Source organism: Gadus chalcogrammus, chromosome 8, assembly GCF_026213295.1.
Source record: "Gadus chalcogrammus isolate NIFS_2021 chromosome 8, NIFS_Gcha_1.0, whole genome shotgun sequence".
NCBI classification, from domain to species: Eukaryota; Metazoa; Chordata; class Actinopteri; order Gadiformes; family Gadidae; genus Gadus; species Gadus chalcogrammus.
In genome coordinates this window covers 1,876,690-1,896,362 of record NC_079419.1, presented here as the reverse complement: position 1 = coordinate 1,896,362, position 19,673 = coordinate 1,876,690, and the positions used below count along the sequence as shown (strand labels likewise).

At 48.6% G+C, this 19,673-nt stretch overlaps 2 protein-coding genes across 3 annotated transcripts; one reads left to right on the top strand and one right to left on the bottom strand.

The window, feature by feature from the left end:
* The first annotated feature begins 1,437 nt into the window (after positions 1 to 1,437).
* LOC130387331 (zinc finger protein with KRAB and SCAN domains 5) lies at positions 1,438 to 4,768 on the top strand. The gene is made up of 2 exons (XM_056596359.1): positions 1,438 to 1,913; positions 2,335 to 4,768. The coding sequence occupies exons 1-2, from the start codon at positions 1,610 to 1,612 to the stop codon at positions 3,189 to 3,191; spliced, it is 1,161 nt and encodes a 386-aa protein (XP_056452334.1). The 5' UTR covers positions 1,438 to 1,609; the 3' UTR covers positions 3,192 to 4,768.
* nectin4b (nectin cell adhesion molecule 4b) lies at positions 2,128 to 19,602 on the bottom strand. Of its 2 annotated transcripts, XM_056596357.1 has the most exons (12): positions 19,158 to 19,602; positions 18,523 to 18,843; positions 16,832 to 17,038; positions 15,305 to 15,472; positions 13,041 to 13,319; positions 12,349 to 12,466; positions 10,325 to 10,476; positions 9,493 to 9,658; positions 8,610 to 8,661; positions 8,029 to 8,088; positions 7,170 to 7,373; positions 2,128 to 5,814 (listed from the first exon to the last, which is right to left on the bottom strand). In XM_056596357.1, the coding sequence occupies exons 2-12, from the start codon at positions 18,578 to 18,580 to the stop codon at positions 5,488 to 5,490; spliced, it is 1,791 nt and encodes a 596-aa protein (XP_056452332.1). In that variant the 5' UTR covers positions 18,581 to 18,843; positions 19,158 to 19,602; the 3' UTR covers positions 2,128 to 5,487. The 2 variants fall into 2 exon arrangements, with proteins under 2 accessions (XP_056452332.1, XP_056452333.1); XM_056596358.1 differs by lacking the exon at positions 19,158 to 19,602 and having other exon boundaries at positions 2,129 to 5,814; positions 7,170 to 7,370; positions 18,523 to 19,024.
* Positions 19,603 to 19,673: the final 71 nt, after the last annotated feature.

Genomic DNA, 19,673 nt, shown 5'->3' with positions numbered 1-19,673 from the left:
TGCAGCAATGACTTTGTTCATGCATATAAGTGGTCTTAATTATGGCAACCAACATGTCTATCCTCATCTTTTGACATATTCTAGCTGCTTGAAAGACGTCAAGAGAGAGCAGAAGAGAGGAATATTTTGAAACCAAACAACCGATAAAAGTACCCCCCCCCTCAGCTCCACGTGTTTCTTGGCCGATGAGAAGTAATGCAACCTGTGAGATGTACCGGCAAGATGTACTCCCTGAATAATTAGCTGGCATAAGGTCTGAATGGGCCACATGAGCAGGCACACTCGACGCCTAACATATCTCACCGCGCATTTCACTCATTCAAAGCCGACCGATGGCTATGCCAGTTCTAAGAAATTGCACTTAAAATACATTTTTTTTTAAAATTAAATTATACTCCTTTCTTGTTTAAAAGGTGGCTTACATTTCAGAGGCCAACAATGCCCCTGGACATGTCACTACTCCTGTGTTGCAGTCCATAGTATTCTATACACATCATTTAGATAAAGACAAACACATGGTATGCAATACTACTAACATGTAGCCCCTACAGAAGCAGGAGCCAATATTCCCCAATTCTCATGATTTTGTATGCTATATTGCCACATCAGTCATCATATCATTTGTTGTTAATTGCTTACTTTTATCATATATAGGAATTTATGAATTTCTGCATAAACATGCAAAAAGTCCTCTTCATACATAACCAGTCTTTAGCTGCATTACAGTAATGTCTTCGTCAGAATCCATAATCTTTCCAATCTCTGTGTGTGATTGGTGATGATGTCTTTAAAAGCCTGCCATGAACGCATGCTGAGATACAGATTGAGGGCCATCTTAACCAGCTTCTTGGAACAGGGCCCCCAGAAAAGGATGACGTGTGTGTTTTCAGTTTCAGTTTCAAGTCTGGAAAGTAATAATTTTAATTTAATTATCTTTAGATTCGCAAGTTAAAGAAAAAAACTATATTTTGTTGATGCATACTGTATGCAAACAAGTCTCAAATTTGTCAGAAGCCAATCATGGATTTAAATTAAATAAAAACTCAGGGAAAGTAACAATGAAACAGTGCATTATTTTGTCATCAAATCTTCTAGATTGAAAGCACTGTCACAGACCTTAGCAAGTCACAAAGGGCAACTGCAATCACCAAATTAATTCAATTTTGGTGATTTAATTAATGCTCTTCCTTTTTTTTTTAGTTTAGTGCTTGGTGCCCTTTTGTTCACTCAATTGTTTTGTAATCAGAAAACGTGTACATTTGTGATTTATATTATTATAATTTATTACATGGATGTAGTCATTTGAGTGTATGTGCTGCGGTGTGTGCGTATTAAACAAATATATGTATTTAACTACACTGCCTCTATGTTTTAATTTAACCCTAACCAGGTAATGTAGTTTATTTCTCTGACACCCTTTGTCCTACCGAAGACACCGTACGGCAAGTGTCACATGATCATGGAATTCGCCTGAATGTATCCTATGTACGGAAGTCGGTCGTCGTGCAGAGGTGGAACTGTTGACTATTACTTTATGGTATTTTGTTAACGGTATCATTGAAAGTACATTTGTCACTTTCTTGGTAGGTACGTTTCTGCTCGGGCGGAAATGGTCGTCCAGGAAAACATGGCAAACGTTGTCGTATTTCAAAGCAGACTGTCCTCAGTCATGGACATGCTAGCCAAGAATGCAATCGTAGAAATAAGTAAACTGTGGGACGATGCCTTTGCTTTTGTGCAAATTGAGATACGCCAACGAGAAGATGAAATCGAATCTCTGAAAAGCAAAGTGCTGACGATGGAAAAGGAAAGGCTGGAAGTAATTTCAAAGACGCCCGCATCAGCTCCCCCTTCGGCTGCATGTTTTTCCCCACCACAACAACCGGATCATCCTGGGAAACCCGATGATAACGGTATGGACAATCTTAATGTATCACTACTAATCACCAACTTCTAATGCTCCTAAATACTCCAACTTTTTATATTGTGTTATATTATTAAAGGGGACATATATATACACCAGGTGTGAGTGTGAAGCCGTTTCTAAAATCTGCCCCATATGACATCACGAGTGGCCGTGTCCACCTAGATCTGTGCTGGATAGATGAGCAACGTTTGCTTCAGTCCACTTGGTAGGCTGGTAGACTGATCTATCTAGTAATTATTACTTCATACAAGCTACTTGCTTTAGTTGTAAATAATTAAAATATGTGTGTATACGTTTTAAGTAGCCATAAATAAATGTGCGATAATAACCACATATCTTTATAAAATGTACTTTTATTGTTGTCCATTGTGTCTTATTCTAAGAAAATGCATCTTTTCTCTCCTCAGGGCCCATTTCTGTTCTGATTCAAACTAAACAATCACTGCCAATTACCAGAGACACTGCGGACATATTAGAGATCACCCCCCCTCCCACGCAGAGAGAGGAAAGACAGTCGGAGCTTCACGGCTCTTGGAGCTCCAATGAAGCCGACGATGAGTTGAGTGTTTTTGAACTAAAGGAAGAGTTCGTAGATTCGCGTGTGGCTGAACTAAAGGAAGAGGCTGTGGAGGACGCTATCCAAATGGGGGATCTGGAACAGGACATGGAACACAATTCGGACTACGGTTCCAATCAGACGGCGACCGAGGCGGACTTTCAAGCGGCCGATGGCGCTATGGAAGACAAGGACAGACAGCGCTGGTCGTCCGTTTCCATCGCAGACAGCAATGACACAGACGACTCCGATTGCATCTTCAGACCGCAGCAGTTTTCGGAAAGTCTGGACAAGGAAATGAAGTTCATTCAAAATGCCCTGGACAGTCTTGACAATAACCAATCAGAGACGGGATACATAGATCGGATGAATGACACGGAGCCGGGACAGCCTATGGACGTCCAGGTCATGGGACTGGTGCCCACGGATAAAAATTGTCCGAGCAATCAGTACGACCTGATGCAAATCAGGGCTTTGAAGAACTGTCGCGTGAGGGAGAAGTGGTTCATATGCCCGTTCTGTGGCAAGAGCTTCGACCGCAGCAGCCACCTCGAGATGCACCAGCGTATCCACACGGGGGAGAAACCGTACACGTGTACCGTGTGCGGGCGGTGCTTCTCCCAGCGGAGTAACCTCCGCACTCACCAACGGACTCACAAAGAATACTTCCATCATTCGCTCAGCGCAGAATTGAATCCTCAGCTCTGAGTGAGGGAGCACAGGGCTACGCATCAGACCTCAAGGAGGGACACCACCTCCTTTGGTGAGACGTCACCTTGTTCCCAGAGGAAGGACACGGGTTCTTGGGTGTGGATGGTAGCGAGAAAGAGGGACTTTATTATCCTCTTACTTGTTAGGTGTTTCACCGGGGTTGGCTTACGGACAGTCGGACACACACAGCTCTCACACACTAAGAAAGAGATCGGAATTTTCCTGTAGTGAGGGGGGGGGCCGAAGCTGACTTACGGACAGTCGGACACACACAGCTCTCACACACTAAGAAAGAGATCGGAATTTTCCTGTAGTGAGGGGGGGGGCCGAAGCTGACCGGATGCTAATAATAAGCATCCAATAATAATCCTCCTTCACGCCTCGACTAGGTGAAACACCTAGTCCTGATTGGCTGAAATTATGTGACACTACAGAAGTTTGTTTAGTGTTTTGGTTTCATTTGATTGTTCTATACTACAGTTGAATCTGAATCGATGGCAGATTAATTGACGTTGACTGAACTGGGGATCAAAATGGGCCTGTTATCAGACCCTGAATCCCTGGCCGCTTAAAAAATAAAGATTAAGTATTCAGGGTCTGTTGGTTGCTTGGCATGAATAATATAATATAATTATTGCAACAGAATCTTAGGCAAAAGCTGGCAACATTAAACAACCCTGGCGACACCAGTATGAAAAGTTTGTATTCTGCCTTTTGATATTTAAGTATAGTGTGCAGTTTTTTAAACACTTAAAAAAAAAAAACATGGGCTTTATAAATATTCAGAGCGCAACATGACTCGCGGAATCTTTTTCTTCTTCATAATTGGTTACAGTGGAGACAACCCCACTAAGTCTCAGAAAACCACTTCAGGAAATTCAGGACGAGTGTAAGGCATAGTTCGAAAACCCATGAATTGGTGCCTAATGACCATTACCACAATTATTCAATCAATGTCCTGCTTGGATTTGTTGATTACATTGTTTCATTACTAATTGCTCAACTCGGTCAAAAATCAAGAAGTCACCAAATGTCAAATATTTTCTATTACGAATAGAATGTCAACAATTGGTTTTCACATTTTATTGTCCTCACAGGACTAAATCATATGTTCACGTTCTTTATCTGCCATTTTTAACTAAAAAATAAACATTTACAAATATTTTTTTGTCCTTACTATACTTTAAGTAAACATTTCAATGCCATCAGTGACATCACACTTTCAAATGCTTACCACAATATTTACAAAAGGTATCTCGGAGGTCAGCTTCTGACCTAGTTTACTACGGTAGTGCATCGGTAGAAACCAAACCGGGATAGTCCGCTCCACGGCTTGTCTGACCTCTGAAGAATAGACTGTACACGGCCGAAGAGTTCAGTGGGTAATAATCAGAATGATCCATTGGTTGAACAGCTTCGTTAGAGTGATCCTTTTTTCTCTCCAGTAACAGAGTGACGATATAGACCTCTGTTGCATTCTTACTGACTCTTCATCCTTGATGGGACACGAGGCCTCTAGCAGACCCACTCAAAACACCCTCATAATGTGTGTTGAGTGGGTTTTTTAACCACAAGCTGAACATGCAATTTCAGGTTCCCCCCCTCCCCCCCGGATATCAAAAAAATAAAATATATATATATATATTTGCGAGCCAAGGTTTATGGGGCCCATCTGATCCCAACAAGGGCCTATCAAACTCTTTGGAACTTATGGTTGAAACGGGCTTTAAAAATACATTTGACTCAAGCTCTCAGCAGCTGACAGGGTAGAACCTGCTATTACTACGAAGGAGACTTCCAGAGACCCGTCTGAGAGAGGATACACACAGGTAGTTTGGGGCTTTGGCACTTGTCCACCTTCTCTTTGCATGAACCAAATTGAAGTCTCTTTGTTAACTTTGTGCACAGCCAACACCACAGTGAATACTTACCTACATTTTTTTTTTTAAATTGATGAGTGCACAGGGATTATATGCTCCAGCTGCTGTTGGATTTCAGACCTCGTAGTTCAGTTTCATCACACGGTCAAAACGGTTCATTACTTAAAGCTGATAGAAGCAGCGACCAACAGAGACCCTGCCTGATGCTTGCCCACACTTGGCTATTGCTCGTCCATAACGCCCATTTTGGGCAATGTTAGGGTTTCACGCTTTCATACACTAATAATCGCCGCTGGATTTACAGTCTCGGGAACAAAAGGAATCGTTCAGTTCCTCAGGCCACCGGCCGGCCTTGACCCACAAGAACTCGAGGGCCGCCCATCGTCGTCGTGGCGACCAGAGGAGCCGAGCCTCTAGATGACCTGGCCCCGGGGGTGCAGTAGGATGGCGTTGGAGTGGGGCTTGGGGCGGAGCACGCCGTTGCTGTAGTAGAAGTGGTTGGTGAGCGCCTCGGAGATCTGGAAGCTGCTGCTGCTGCTGTCCCCCTCCTCCCCCTGCTCCCCCTCCTCCTCCTCCTCCCCCTCCTCCTCCCCCTCGGGCGTCGCCGGGTGGGGCTCCCAGTCCGGCTCCGTGGGCGTGCCGGCCTCCCCCGCGGGGCTGCCGGGCTCCTGCTCTCTGGGGCCCAGGCCGTCGTCCGGCGGGGGCTTCATGGGGACCAGGGAGGACGGCAGGCCAGAGTCCTGCCAGAAGGACCGTTACAAGTGAGGGGCTTTTTCCTCCAAAACAACAAATACATACATACTACATTCACTAGTGTTCAGGCTTACCTCCACAGGCTGCATCATTCACATGACCCAAATCGCCAGCGGATAACAGTGAATACATGCAATCGCAATGCTCACCACTAGAGGGCAATGTGAGTCAATCTTTAAATCTCACCCGTAGTTTTTAACTTTGTGCGTTCAAGAATTGGACCAGGATCAAGCCATTGAACTATGTAACCCACTGCATCACCTTTTATCTAAAACAAGTGGTTTATCTTTCAATAACAATTTCCTTCAGCTCAGAAGAGCATAGGCCTACCTAAAAAAAACGTTTTACATGAAACCATCTACTTATAATCACCTCATTTGTTGTAACTTGTCAACCATCCGATAAATAAATATGTTGCAGCAGTAGTTCTTGCCCGTGACCTTGGCTTTTGTTTGATACATGATGTTTACACATTGATTAACCTACTCTGCCTACTGGAGGTTGTGAGAAACATAGACCCTTCTGCTGACCACATTCATGAGGACAGCACTTGGACTTCTCATGGGCTAAACGCACCAGACTAGCCAGACGACGTTTGAAGGAAAGTGGAGAACAGCGTTGTGTTTGGCCATTTCAATGGGGAAGGTTGGCAACAAAAATAAAGACAACACCAGCCTTGTTTAATCCAGATCCTTCATTGATCGTCGCCTTTGTTTTTCTATTTCTGTAACAATGAACTTTGAATGAAAGCGGAGCGTCACCGGCCACATCTGTGCTGCTGAAAGCATCTCTTGACGTGCATCATAGTGGTATTGTACAGCTACCGTACCAACCCTAGCCCATTATTCTAATACCAGGGGTTTCGCCTAGCCTGGCTATTGCCGGAACAAGATCAATCGTAAATTGCACGTTGGTCTGGGGAAGCTGCTGTCATTTCCTTCAGCACAAGAGGCGTGATCAACGGGCCTCGTTCGAATGACTTAGTCTGTACGCGATTGGCCGCTTGCCGTCTCTTCCCCGTCGTCTTTGTGTTTAACCAGCTCAGATCGGAAGCAGAAAGAAATGTATTGCTGCTCTAAAGACCCTTCTGCAGGGCGTATTAGGCCTGGGCAATAAAACAATAAATTATCGTATCGTGATAGACTTTTGATCAATATCAATATAAAACATGTTCAATATCGATAAGAGACTGGACCACCGAATCTAGCAGCTGTGTTTGTTACACAAACATGGTTCCATACATATTTACATTGGAGCACTATTTAGGTCCTTATAATGATCGATAGTTATCGATATCGATCAATATGATCCAGCTACATCGTGGTACGCGGGAGACACATACCAGCGACATGTTGCTGTTCTTCAGGTACGACTCCACCCTGCGTCGGCGCTCCTCCTTCTCCCCGTCCGCCTCCGTCCTCCTGAGCCCGTCCCGGCTGTCGGACCAGAGCACGGGCCGGCCCAGCTCGTCCACCTCCACGTCGGGGCCCGGGCCCCACCTGCCGCCCAGGGTGGACTGGCTGCCCTTGTAGATCGGACGGTCCTGCTGGCGGGGAAAGAGGGGCTTTAACGGGGTCGGGACATAGCCCCCCGCCGCAACCCTGGTGTGGCCCCAACCACGGGATTCTAACCTGGGGGTGCAGTGACTCATGTGTGACCCGTATAGTGAAGGTATACTCATGTGTGACCCGTATAGTGAGGTGTTACTCATGTGTGACCCGTATGGTGAAGTGATTCTCATGCGTGACTGGTGTAGCGCAGTGATTCTCACTTTTGACTGGAAAGTGCAGGTATTCTCACATCAAAGTCGTAGAGTGCAGTGATTCTCACACGCAAGTTGTATAGCGCAGTGAGTTTCGTGTGACTCAAATAGTACAGCGAGTTTACTGTGACTCATTGTGCATTGAATTTCATGTGAGACTTGCAGTGCTTCTCATGCGCGACAGGTGCAGTGCAGCGACTGTCATGTGGGACACACAGTGCCGTGACTCAACATTCCACAAGAAGGTACTCAAGTATCATCCTCGATCCATGAGCGAAAAGATGGGTTGTCGAACAAGTTTCGGTTGCCCTATGTTTACCTCGTACACTTCTCTTCCTCAAAAGACTTATAAACAGGACTGTTTACCAAACTTTACCTGTTATCACGGCTGGCGCCACGATAAAGAGTGAACGAAAGCCGTCGGGGCAGTGGAACTCACCAGAGACGCTTGGCTGCTCTTGATTCTGCTGTCGACTCTAAGCAGAGCGTAGTCGTCGGGCTGGAAGATACGGGGGGAAGAACCCAAGATTAGGTGGGTCTACGAAATAATACAAATTAAAACATTCAAACAAAATACATGTATCTGGAAAGAAGTGACACGAGCCAGCGTAGCCTGTCGAAGGGGCGTGTGTTGTGGCATTGCGGTGTGCAGTTTGTTTGGAGTGTCTACAGGGCTCTAATCATTGGCCTCTATCGAAGACTAGCGGCTTCATGGCGGGTGGGGGGGTGGGGGTGGGGGGGGGAGGCTCCATGGTGCCTGGAGCCGTCAATAAGGGTGGGTCTCAGACAGGCGTCCCACTGGGGCCGGCTACTGGCAGGCTCCTGCACCTCAGAGGGGAACCAGTGAAACACACACACACACACACACACACACACACACACACACACACACACACACACACACACACACACACACACACACACACACACACACACACACACACACACACACACACACACACACACACACACACACACACACACACACACACACGTCTGGGCTCCCGGGGCGGTACTCACACTGTTCAGCCGGCGGCCCGACGCGGTTCTGGAGAGGGTGTTCATCTCCTCGCTGGTAGAAGAAAAAAAAAAAAGAAAGAAAAGAAACGACAAAGAGACAAGCACAGCACATTTTAAAAGCAATTACCAACTTAAAATGCTGCCTGGTAATTTTGGTCCAGGAGTAGAGACAAACAGACGGGAGGTTTTTAATGTTCGTTGTTCAGACCCCCGCACCCGTCTCCCAGGGTAAATGCGAGCTCCTTAGGGAGCTTAGGGCGCACTCACGCTAGGCCAGTTTGCCTGTTCCGTGCTGCAGGAAGATTCAGCACGATTCCCCCCCTCCCCCCTCCCCCCGCTGGCCCGTGGTCACACTGCTCCCAAAGGCCGTGGCCTGGGCACGATTGCTCCTTCACACATACGTCATCACGTCGTAATACGATAAATACGTCGTCATCACCAAGCGTGGTGTCCAGCTGCGACTGAATGATGTCGTCGGCCCAAATTTCAAGTAAACACTCGACTTCACCATCGCACTACGCACAACGTAAACCCACTCGTGAACCGCTTGCCGCCATTGTTTAAAATGATTGTCGTGGGGAAGAAGGGCATGGACCTATAAAGAAAGAAGGGTCGTGCAAGGACTACGTCATCCAGCTCACGTTGCGTATCCGCCCGTGTGCGCGTGTCATCTCATTAGCATCTGTACTTTGGCCACGGCACACCTCTCCCAAGTGTGCCATGGCCAAGGGGCTGTTCCGTGCTGGATTGCGGATGGCGTGGTCACACTAGCCAATCGTTCTAGACTTTAGTATGCAAATGAGCTCGGGCACGGGGCCGCGGCCCTAGTGTGAGCGGCCCCCAAGAGGCTCCCGGGGACCAGGCCCCAGGCACCCAGACTCACGTCCTCTCGCTCAGCTCCAGCGCCAGCTTCCTGTTCTTGCGGCGGTGGTGGTGGTTGACCAGCAGGATGACCAGCACCATCACCAGAACCAGGCCTCCGGCCGCCGCGCCCACGATGGTCAGCATCAGGTTGTGTTTGCCCTCCTCCTCGCTCTGCTTCGATTGCCCTGGGGGGCAGGGGCAAGAAGGTCACAATGTTCACTTTCTAAAACGTTTTTTCAACTTTGCCTTTATTTTCTCTTACGTATCTATTTTATTACCCTACAATCTTGCATTTTTTTTTTACTTTGCCCATGTTTTCTTTTACTTATCCATTATTTTACTGTATAACGATGTTTCTATCTGAAGCACTTTGCGTCTGCCTCGTGTATGAAAAGGGCTGTTAAAAGAAGCCTTGCCTTGAGTGTGTTTGTTTTTCAGTCAGTCAGTCAGTCAGTCAGTCAGTCAGTCAGTCAGTCAGTCAGTCAGTGTGTGTGTGTGAGAGTGTGTGTGTGAGAGTGTGTGTGAGAGTGTGTGTGAGAGTGTGTGTGAGAGTGTGTGAGAGTGTGTGTTGCCGAACGTGGCGAGCCCCTGATTATGACACTCACACACACTGCAATTGTTTTTTTACGGTTTGTAATATTTTCACAAGGGGGCAGCATAACCCCTAATATCGCCATTGATTAAAAACTTGACATCATTTTAGGTTGAGACAAACCCTAACCCTAAATCTGGATTGTATTTAATTCGTTCACATCATTTGCACTCAACGAGGACCACGTTATACTGGATCATTTGACAATAATAAAAATGTTTGATTTGACTTATTTTTAACAGTCAACCAATGCACTGACCTGCTATATCCAGAGTGATTTCTGTTGTGGCCGCTCCCACAGTGTTCTTGGTCACACACTCGTAGGTGCCGCTGTCGTTCATTCTGATGGGTCGCCCGAAAACTAGTTTTCCACCGATTACCGTCACGCCGTCTGGCAAAGCCCCGCCCTTCCTGAAGAGGTGTAAGAAATGAGTATTTCTCTGCAGAGCTTACAAAACAAGAGCTTATAAGCTTATCAAACATTAGTGTTTGTCAATGGAAAACCCTATCATCTCTAATGATTCATCAGGTACTAAGTTGTAGGTTAATTATAGAATTGGAAGCAATGCAAAACAACAGGGACAGAAACAACGCGTGTCTGAAGGCTCTGCCTCCGTTCCGGAACACTTCCCCAGCGCTCCGATCTTGTCAGAGCACAACCGCCAATTTGTGTGTGCACCTGTACACGAGTCCTGCCTGCTCACCGACCGGCCCATTGATCTGAACGGAGTAAATTGTAGGTGTTGGGGATGCACGGGATGGGTGGGGGGGGGGGGGGGGGGCGAGCACAGTCCAGGGAATAGGTGACCTACTTTATTGCACTCGGCCCATCAGAAGTCCTAACATGCTGCACAATGGTGGACGACAAGATCCAGTTTCTAATGTACTCCACTGAGAGGAGTCTTGTTGCCGTGGTTCGGCTACCGCTGCCCCCCCCCCCCCCCCCTCCCCTTCTTACAAATGCCCTTCACTAAACAAGAGACCCCAGTTTTCAAGCCGGACCGCTTCTTCTTCTTAGCTACTCCAAACAATGTCAAAGGGAAGAGGCCGCGATGACGCATCTGTGCGTATGTAATGTTGGCAATTCCCATGACACGGTGAAGTTTTAAGCTGCTGCAGGCCAAATCAGGGATTAACAACATGTTTAAAAATATATATCAAAGCCCTGCCCTTTTAGGATCGGCAAACCATCGCAACTTAGCAGCAAACGAACATGAAGGCGTAGAAATGTGCCCTGCAAAATTATAGAATACACAGCAACAGAAATTAGGGCTATGAGACCGTTTGAGGCGTAATGCGAGGAGCTGGATCCCAGTTTATTTTGTATTCGGTCACGAATGTAATGGCGGGTGCTGTATATGTCTCATTAAAAGCACAGAACCGGTGTTTTAGCAGCGCGTTAGTGTGATATTTAGAGTTGGCCACTGTGATTAAGTGCTTAGCGTGTGTCTAGCGCTCTTCCCCGTGTCTCCTCGTCCCCCCACCTCCCTCCCTCCCTCCCTCCCTCTCATGTGAACCAGCTCTGCTTTTTTTACAAACTTGGAGTTGAGCAACATGATACTGTGGCTTTCATTCCGCATTCAATCGAGCCAAGAAAAAAAAAAAAGGATGTCCCTTTTTTCTTTTTGTTACGGGGGGTTGATCGCCACCCTTTGTTGTCCCAGCCCCGCGTATTAGTGTACTAGCGCGGCGTTAGAACGGGATTAGCCCTGTTTTGCGTCGCATTCCTTCGGCGTGTAAAAATACACAACCACACAAAGCCTTCTGTGGAAAAAAAGGAAAGGCGGTATTGGGGGGCGTGGCAGTATTAAGTCTTTAAATGGCTCTGGAACGTGATGATCAGAGCAGGGAGAAGGGCTCGATTAAAGAGTGGGGGGGCTCTCGTCGTGGGAAGTGCATTGGCTGCTGATGATGATGATGATGATGAAGATGATGATGAGGATGATGACGCTGCACTGTACTAGGGCTGGGCCTTTTGGCCTAAAATTAGAATCTCAGATTTTTTCAAACCAAACCCGATCATCGATTTTATTCTTTTTTTTTTCTATAAATAACTTTTTTTACTTTATTTATTTGAAGAATAAATAACCCACATCCTACTGCTCTGCTGCGGGCCTCAGTTTAAGACGTTGGGATAAATGTGATGTGCGGCTGCTTTTGGTTCCCCCAGACTTTAGGCAGCTCTACACATTTTCATTTATTTCCTTTATAATAGATTTTCGTCCGAAATCGTCCTAAACCATAACTCTGCGTTACACTGAGGGATGGATGCCCGGGCCGTACCGCGTCCAGGTGACGTTCCCCGGCTCGGGGTTCCCTCCGCTGCTGCAGGTCAGCTCGGCGTTCTGCGCCCCGTCAACCCACTCCTTCACCCCGCTGGAGATGGCAGCGTCGGGGGGGTCTGCACACACACACACACACACACACACACACACACACACACACACACACACACACACACACACACACACACACACACACACACACACACACACACACACACACACACACACACACACACACACACACACACACTAGTTTCTTCATACGTACACAACAGCATCTTGAAGATGCTGCCCAGTAGCCACCAACAGGATGTGGTTTGACCTCAAAGGTCATCTGGAGCATCGGTACTCCAATGCTTCATCAATTAGCTTTAAACAAATAAATCCCCCCCCCCCCCCCCTTCCATGAACTCTGATTGGTTCTTACGATCCCAGAGTTCTAATGCCATGACTAATTTCCAACCCACTCCCCCGAATCAACCAAAGGTTCATGACATCACCATGACCCATTCCCCCCCCCCCCCCTGAATCAACCACAGGTTCATGACATCATCATGACCCATCCCCCCCCCCCCCCCCGAATCCAGGACAGGTTTATGACATCACCATGACCCATCCCCCCCCCCCCCCCCAATCAACCACAGGGTTATGACATCATCGTGACCCATCCCCCCTGCCCCCCCCACTCACATTGCACCAGCAGGCGGTGGGCGTGCCTGCGCGGCTGCTTCAGGGCGGGGTGCGCCACCAGGCAGTCCAGCCGCTGGCCGTTCATGCTGCGCAGCGGGTGCAGCGAGAAGTGGCTGGAGACGCCCCCCCCCTCCGAGGCGCGGCCCAGGGGCTTCCCCGGCAGCTCCGTGTCCCAGGAGAGGGTGGGGGCGGGGCGGCCCACGGCGCGGCACGACGCCGCCACCCCGTACGGCTCGCCCTCCACCAGCGCCACGGGCTCCAGGGACGAGATGGGGAGGACTGAGGGGGGGGGGGGGGGAGAGAGGCTCAGGGTTAGTCTGGGTGGAGCAGGCTCTAGGGGGGGGGGGGGGGGGGAGAGGCTCAGGGCTAGTCTGGGTGGAGCAGGCTCTAGGGGGGAGGGGGGGAGGCTCAGGGTTAGTCTGGGTGGAGCAGGCTCTAGGGGGGGGGGGGGGGGGAGAGGAGGCTCAGGGTTAGTCTGGGTGGAGCAGGCTCTGGGGGGGGGGGGGGGGGGGGGAGAGGCTCAGGGTTAGTCTGGGTGGAGCAGGCTCTAGGGGGGGGGGGGGGGAGAGGCTCAGGGTTAGTCTGGGTGGAGCAGGCTCTGGGGGGGGGGGGGGGGGAGAGGCTCAGGGTTAGTCTGGGTGGAGCAGGCTCTAGGGGGGGGGGGGGGGAGAGAGGAGGCTCAGGGCTAGTCTGGGTGGAGCAGGCTCTAGGGGGGGGGGGGGGGGGGGAGAGGCTCAGGGTTAGTCTGGGTGGAGCAGGCTCTAGGGGGGGGGGGGGGGAGAGGCTCAGGGCTAGTCTGGGTGGAGCAGGCTCTAGGGGGGGGGGGGGGGAGAGGCTCAGGGCTAGTCTGGGTGGAGCAGGCTCTAGGGGGGGGGGGAGGGGGGTTAGTCTGGGTGGAGCAGGCTCTAGGGGGGGGGGGGGAGAGGCTCAGGGTTAGTCTGGGTGGAGCAGGCTCTAGGGGCGGGGGGGAGAGGCTCAGGGTTAGTCTGGGTGGAGGTGCCTCTGGGGGGGGGGGGGGGGGTTAGTCTGGGTGGAGTCTCTGTGTTCCTTCAGTCTTAACAGCAGGATGGGGGGGGGATTGGTGTGTTAAGGTTAGTCTGGGAGGAGGTGCCTCTGGGGGGGGAGGGGGGGGGGATTGGTGTGTTAAGGTTAGTCTGGGAGGAGGTGTCTCTGGGGGGGGAGGCGTAACGGGGGGGGGGGGGGGGGGGCCTGTTTGAACAGGTAGACTTGGCTGTCAACGGCGATGATGACTGATGGGGAAAATATGAAGGGTTAACAAACCAAACCAAAGAAACACCAGCTAGAACTTTAGCTTTTAACGACCGTTTTCAGTCCGTGGGACCAGGCTGGGGGGGGGGCGGGGGGGGGGGGGTTAAAGGGCGATTAGCGTTACAGCATGTGAAGGATGCCCCACTGAGAGGGATTCAGTGGGGCAGGAACAGAGCTGCTTGACATCCTGACGGTGTCATAACAGAAACCCCAGACGAAGGGGAGAGTCATCAGACTCCTGGGGCCTGGGGCCTGGGGGGGGGCTAGGGGGGGGGGGGGGGGGGGGGGAGATCTCCCTGCAGACCGGCTGCAAAACATCAGCTCTGCACCACCAGGTCCAGGGGAGGGCAGCCCCACAGCCTATGGTCTGGGTCATGGGGTGGGTTGGTCTGGGTCATGGGGTGGGTTGGTGACATTCTAGGCCACCATCAGAGTGGAACCGTCACACTGTGGCAAAGAAGTTGGCAACAGAAGCGTATCCACCCTCCCTTTGTTGGCAGCGGTAGACGGAGCGAGAGAGAGAGCGAGGGAGAGAGGGAGGGCTAGAGAGCGAGAGAGCGAGGGAGAGAGATAGAGAGAGAGAGAGAGAGAGAGGAGAGAGAGAGAGAGAGAGAGAGAGAGAGAGAGAGAGAGAGAGAGAGAGAGAGAGAGAGAGAGAGAGAGAGAGAGAGAGAGAGAGAGAGAGAGGAAGAGAGAGAGGGAGGGATAGAGAGTGAGAGAGAGAGAGAGGGATGGAGAGTGAGTGAGTGAGTGAGTGAGTGAGTGAGTGAGTGAGTGAGTGAGTGAGTGAGTGAGTGAGTGAGTGAGTGAGTGAGTGAGTGAGTGAGTGAGTGAGTGAGAGAGAGGGAGGGATAGAGAGTGAGAGAGAGAGGGAGGGAGGGATGGAGAGCGAGAGAGGTGATTGATATTTGTACAGCTCACGTCTATAGCATCACGCCGCCATTAGAGGCGTTCTGCCGGAGAACAGAGTCGCCGTGTCGGGACCGGGCGCTCACCCCAGACGGTGAGGGCGATCCTCCGCTCCAAGTTCCCCGACGGGAAGGTGGTGACCTGGCAGGTGTAGCTCCCCTCGTCTGACTCTTCCGTGTGGGGGATGAGGAGCGCCGAGTTCTCCGTGGGAACGCCGTGCTCGAACCTCACCCTGCCGGAGTAGCGGCCGAACTCTGGACGTTTGAGGAGAAATAATGAAAAAAAAAAAAGGAGTTCATTATTTTCTTTTTTGGTCGACATGGCAAACAGCTGCTGCAGACCTCGTGTACGTGTGACGGAGCAGAGTGCTTCCCAGCCAAAGGGAAGTCATCTCGTAAAAATGTGGTACAGCGACTATGGGGTCGGCCTGAGTGACACACACACACACACACACACACACACACACACACACACACACACACACACACACACACACACACACACACACACACACACACACACACACACACACACACACACACACACACACACACACAATTAATTACTCTTTGTTCTCCAATACAACCTCCTCAGAAATTAGATTGACGGTAAATATCTAGAATGGCACCGGAAACAAGGCAGAACTCCGCCCAGCTGTTGTTACAGTTAGTGCCGTCTGACCCAGGCTCCGTGCCGTCGCTCCCCAGAAGTTCTGCTTTAACAAAGTAGGACCACTGGATCCCACATTAGGTCCTCAAATAATCAAAAATGATTTGAATGGGCTGATTGAGTGATGGTTGTGTGGGTGTTATTGCTTATTGACCCTCGTTTTTATTTGATGCATTTTGTTTTTTTTGTTATGAATTATAGTGATGGTAGAGAACAGTTGGCATAGTGCCCAGTTTACACTTGAAGCAACATACTTCAATTTAAATAAATAACCTTCTGCAAAGACAGCATGAACTTTGGGAAAGTTCAGCAATGGATTTAGGTTACACTGTGGTGCAAAGAGTCCATTGTTCATTGTCTCCTTACATCTGAAATATGCTGCGAAGCGATGAATTGCTGCGTACCATTCAGAGGGCCGAGAGAACCAAAACACATCCCGAAAGCTCGGTGTGACCAATCAAGCTGGCTTAGCGCTAAAAGGAAGCACTTTGTGTTGTCCAAAGCTGCCTTCTTCAACAAAAATGCCTCTGAAAAGTGATATGATACATTTAGTATATAAGACAGGGATATGCTTCCGTGTTCTCAAAGCCGTATGCTTTCAGAAGCCTTGGAAATCCATTTGAAATAGGTAATATTACACCTTCAACGAAAAGGCAGCCTACAGTACGAGTTTCATTTCTGATTCTCTAATTATAGCTTCGTGAAAGTGAATGGTTGCTGTTTTCCTTGGCCCTCATGACTAATGAGAGCCTGACCCGTAAACTGAATGTCTTTGGGTTATGAACCGAAGTAGGCCTACACTTGCTGATGTCATCTTGGATTTTGGGAAACACCCGTTGTTGTTTTTTCCCGACCAAGCGATAAATCAAGTAAAAATAAACGGTCTACAGATTAATCGACGATGAAAAACAGTCGTCAGTTGCGGCCCGATCCGATTGCCCTACCCGTGTGTCCCTCTGAGAAGTGGGCGGTGATGATCTGCTCCCTGGAGCCGTCCGTCAGCTCCTTGTACCACGTGACCTGCACCACCTTCTCGCCCGCCTCCACCACGTAGCGACACGGCAACCGGGTCTTGTCCTCCGCCAGCGAGAGTAGAGCGAAGACCGGCTCGGGGGGCTCCACAAAGCCCGACTCCGAGACCACCAGCACCCCTAGGGAAGGGGGAGACCGAGAGAGAGACCGACGCTTCAGTATACGCACACACCACGGCCATGGGGGTACTCTGAGCGGGGAGCTTATTCATCCGTTAACGTGTGGATGCAGTTTGTTCTATTCCACAACGTAGGCCTACCTCAGCTAGTGGACGGTATTCATCTTCACCATCGACCTCTTCGAAGCCAATTGGCATATTCTGATAAATGTTGTCCCTGTAACTACGTGAAGCCTACTAGTTTGAATATCTTAAGATATCTCGGCTTATATTTGTGTCATCAGTCAAAATGTTTGCACCAATAAAAGTATTTGTCACTATTATAATAATACTCTTTAACAGAAGGCTAGGCTGCTTTATATAGCCTATGCTGCAATAGATAAGGTTGTACACATTTGCTAATATATGACATAAGGAAAGCCTGGGGCATTCCTATATTATGTTAGCATGTATAGAGCACCATTTCAAGCTACAATGATGGATGAAGTTAAGCTAATTTGGAGAAAGTGTGAGAGCAAAATAATTGCAAGATAAAACGTATGCAAGGTTGCGGGTGTGAAAACTTCACCACTGCAAACATCAAAGAACAAACACATGCCCTTGGAATTCTAGGGAAGAACAAGTTACTGATTCACAGCCTGATTAATGATTATAACTTTTCAGAAGACTGCAACAGATCTATACAATGCGTCACTGACTCATATCAGACAGATAGACAAGGCCATCACGTATCCAGCTCGATTCAATGCAGGAGGTGCCACTGGGGATTTCTAAACACAGTAATTGACAACGAACTGCATCTTCTTTGTACAACACGTCGCTGTGGTGGGCCATAAGAAGAAGAAGAGGCAGAGGAACTGAGTTAAACGAACAACAGTACACTAGGCAAACAGAACAGCGTTGGCAAATGAATGTCACAAAGCTACTCCACTTGCTTTTCCCGTTTGTGTGTGACAGTTTGCGTAACTCTCTCCTGCCTCTCTGCAAATTGAAACAGTACATTTTACATAACTGTCTTTACGTTCAGGCTACTCATAGTAAACAACCAAGCGTCGATAACATTGAATAAAAAAAATGTTTACAAAAAAAACACCAGGGGGCAAGTACTTTTTGTAAAAAAAAAATAAGCCCCCCAAAATGAAAGATGTGAGAAAGGAGGAATGCCACTGGACTGCATTCATACATGGTGCGTGTTCCTGCAACACCTTCCTGTCTGTCTGACTGTGAGAACCATGTAGCGCAACAATCCATAGTAGGCCTAGTGGTTACTGCTAGTTAAACAAATGATACCGATTATTTTCGATGTTCGAAGGGGTCTATAACCTATATTTTCTCACCAAGCTCACCTTTAAGCATTGTTTAATAATAGTGATAATACAATGAAACACAAATAGGATAATTAGTTGAGTTTTAAATCGTGCAAGAATGATGCGAAGTTAGAAGAGGTTTGGTTCAAATACCTGTGTTTTGAAATAAGGATCTTACCAATAGCCGACAGCAGAGTGAGCAGTGCGCTCCCTTGGCCCGACGTAGGAATCCTCATCTTCAGACGTGAATCGAAATACGGCGGGACTTAACGATGATAGAAAGTTGGGTCACGTTAACACAGCGTCAGTGGAGGCATTTTTGTTTTTTTTAAAACAAATCATTTAAGTTTTCAAATCCAGCAGGAATCCTCATCGGACGGTGTGCATCCCATCCACCTCGAGGTAGGAAGGTAGCCTTCGATCCAAACTCCCAGGTGCTGGAACTCCTTCAACACCTCCGTTGTAGTGACAAAGTCCCAGGTAGACTATTCCGCTGTAGCTATGCACAACATAGGAAACGCCAAATTAAAGAACTATAGCATGGTGAACAGCGCGTAGGCTTCTACATTAGTGTGCAAAGATAACTAGGACTTTTCGTGTAGTATTGATAGTCGAAGCGTTTCTGTGCCTGTTCGATTCCGTACACCTGTCTGACTTCACAGCCCCGCCTCTTGTCAGGTGGCCACGCCTCCTAGCAGAGAAAGCCCCCCACTAAAACCCCCACCCAATAGTTGTAGAACAAATGAACAAACGCCCTAACGCACACTTAAAAACACAAATGAGACGCATTCAATCATTCAATGCACAGCTTACCGGGGGTAAAAGGCAATACAATTGAAGTAAGTTGGTCTACATTTTAGTTTAGCCTATAGCCTACTTATCCACAAGAAAAGCAGTCGGCCTTAGGACATGAAGGGCTAGAGCTGGCCACACGAGATAACTGTGGTGTAGTTTGATGTAGCCTATGAGTCCTACTGCGTGACTTTTTGTGAATCGTTTTCTAATACAGGTTCCATAACCAGTTATGTTATGTAAATATGAAAAGACTGCGCCTCACAACACGCTCTGTGTACATTCGTGGGACGAGGTCTTCCACGCAGGCTGTGCGTTGTCTTTTGGTGCGTGATTGCCTCCTAGTGCTGTTGTTGTTCGACTCAATAGTACCTTTTCAAAAACGAGGCCTACATTACATGTTAACCATTACCGGGGGAATATCTAAATGTGCGTAGGCTTATCATGCCACCTAATCGTGAAGCAGTGGTTAGGTCGAATAATGTTTTCCCCACCTCTATTAAGATAAGCTGGGAGAGTAGCCTAATGTCTTCTGGT

Coding starts and splice junctions, on each gene's coding strand:
- LOC130387331 (XM_056596359.1), top strand. CDS start 1,610: ATGGTCGTCCAGGAAAACATGGCAAACGTTGTCGTATTTCAAAGCAGA. Junction 1,914..2,334: donor TGGGAAACCCGATGATAACG/GTATGGACAATC, acceptor TTCTCTCCTCAG/GGCCCATTTCTGTTCTGATT.
- nectin4b (XM_056596357.1), bottom strand. CDS start 18,580: ATGAGGATTCCTACGTCGGGCCAAGGGAGCGCACTGCTCACTCTGCTG. Junction 8,662..9,492: donor CTGGAGCTGAGCGAGAGGAC/GTGAGTCTGGGT, acceptor TTCTTCTACCAG/CGAGGAGATGAACACCCTCT. Junction 5,815..7,169: donor AGAACAGCAACATGTCGCTG/GTATGTGTCTCC, acceptor TCCTTCTGGCAG/GACTCTGGCCTGCCGTCCTC.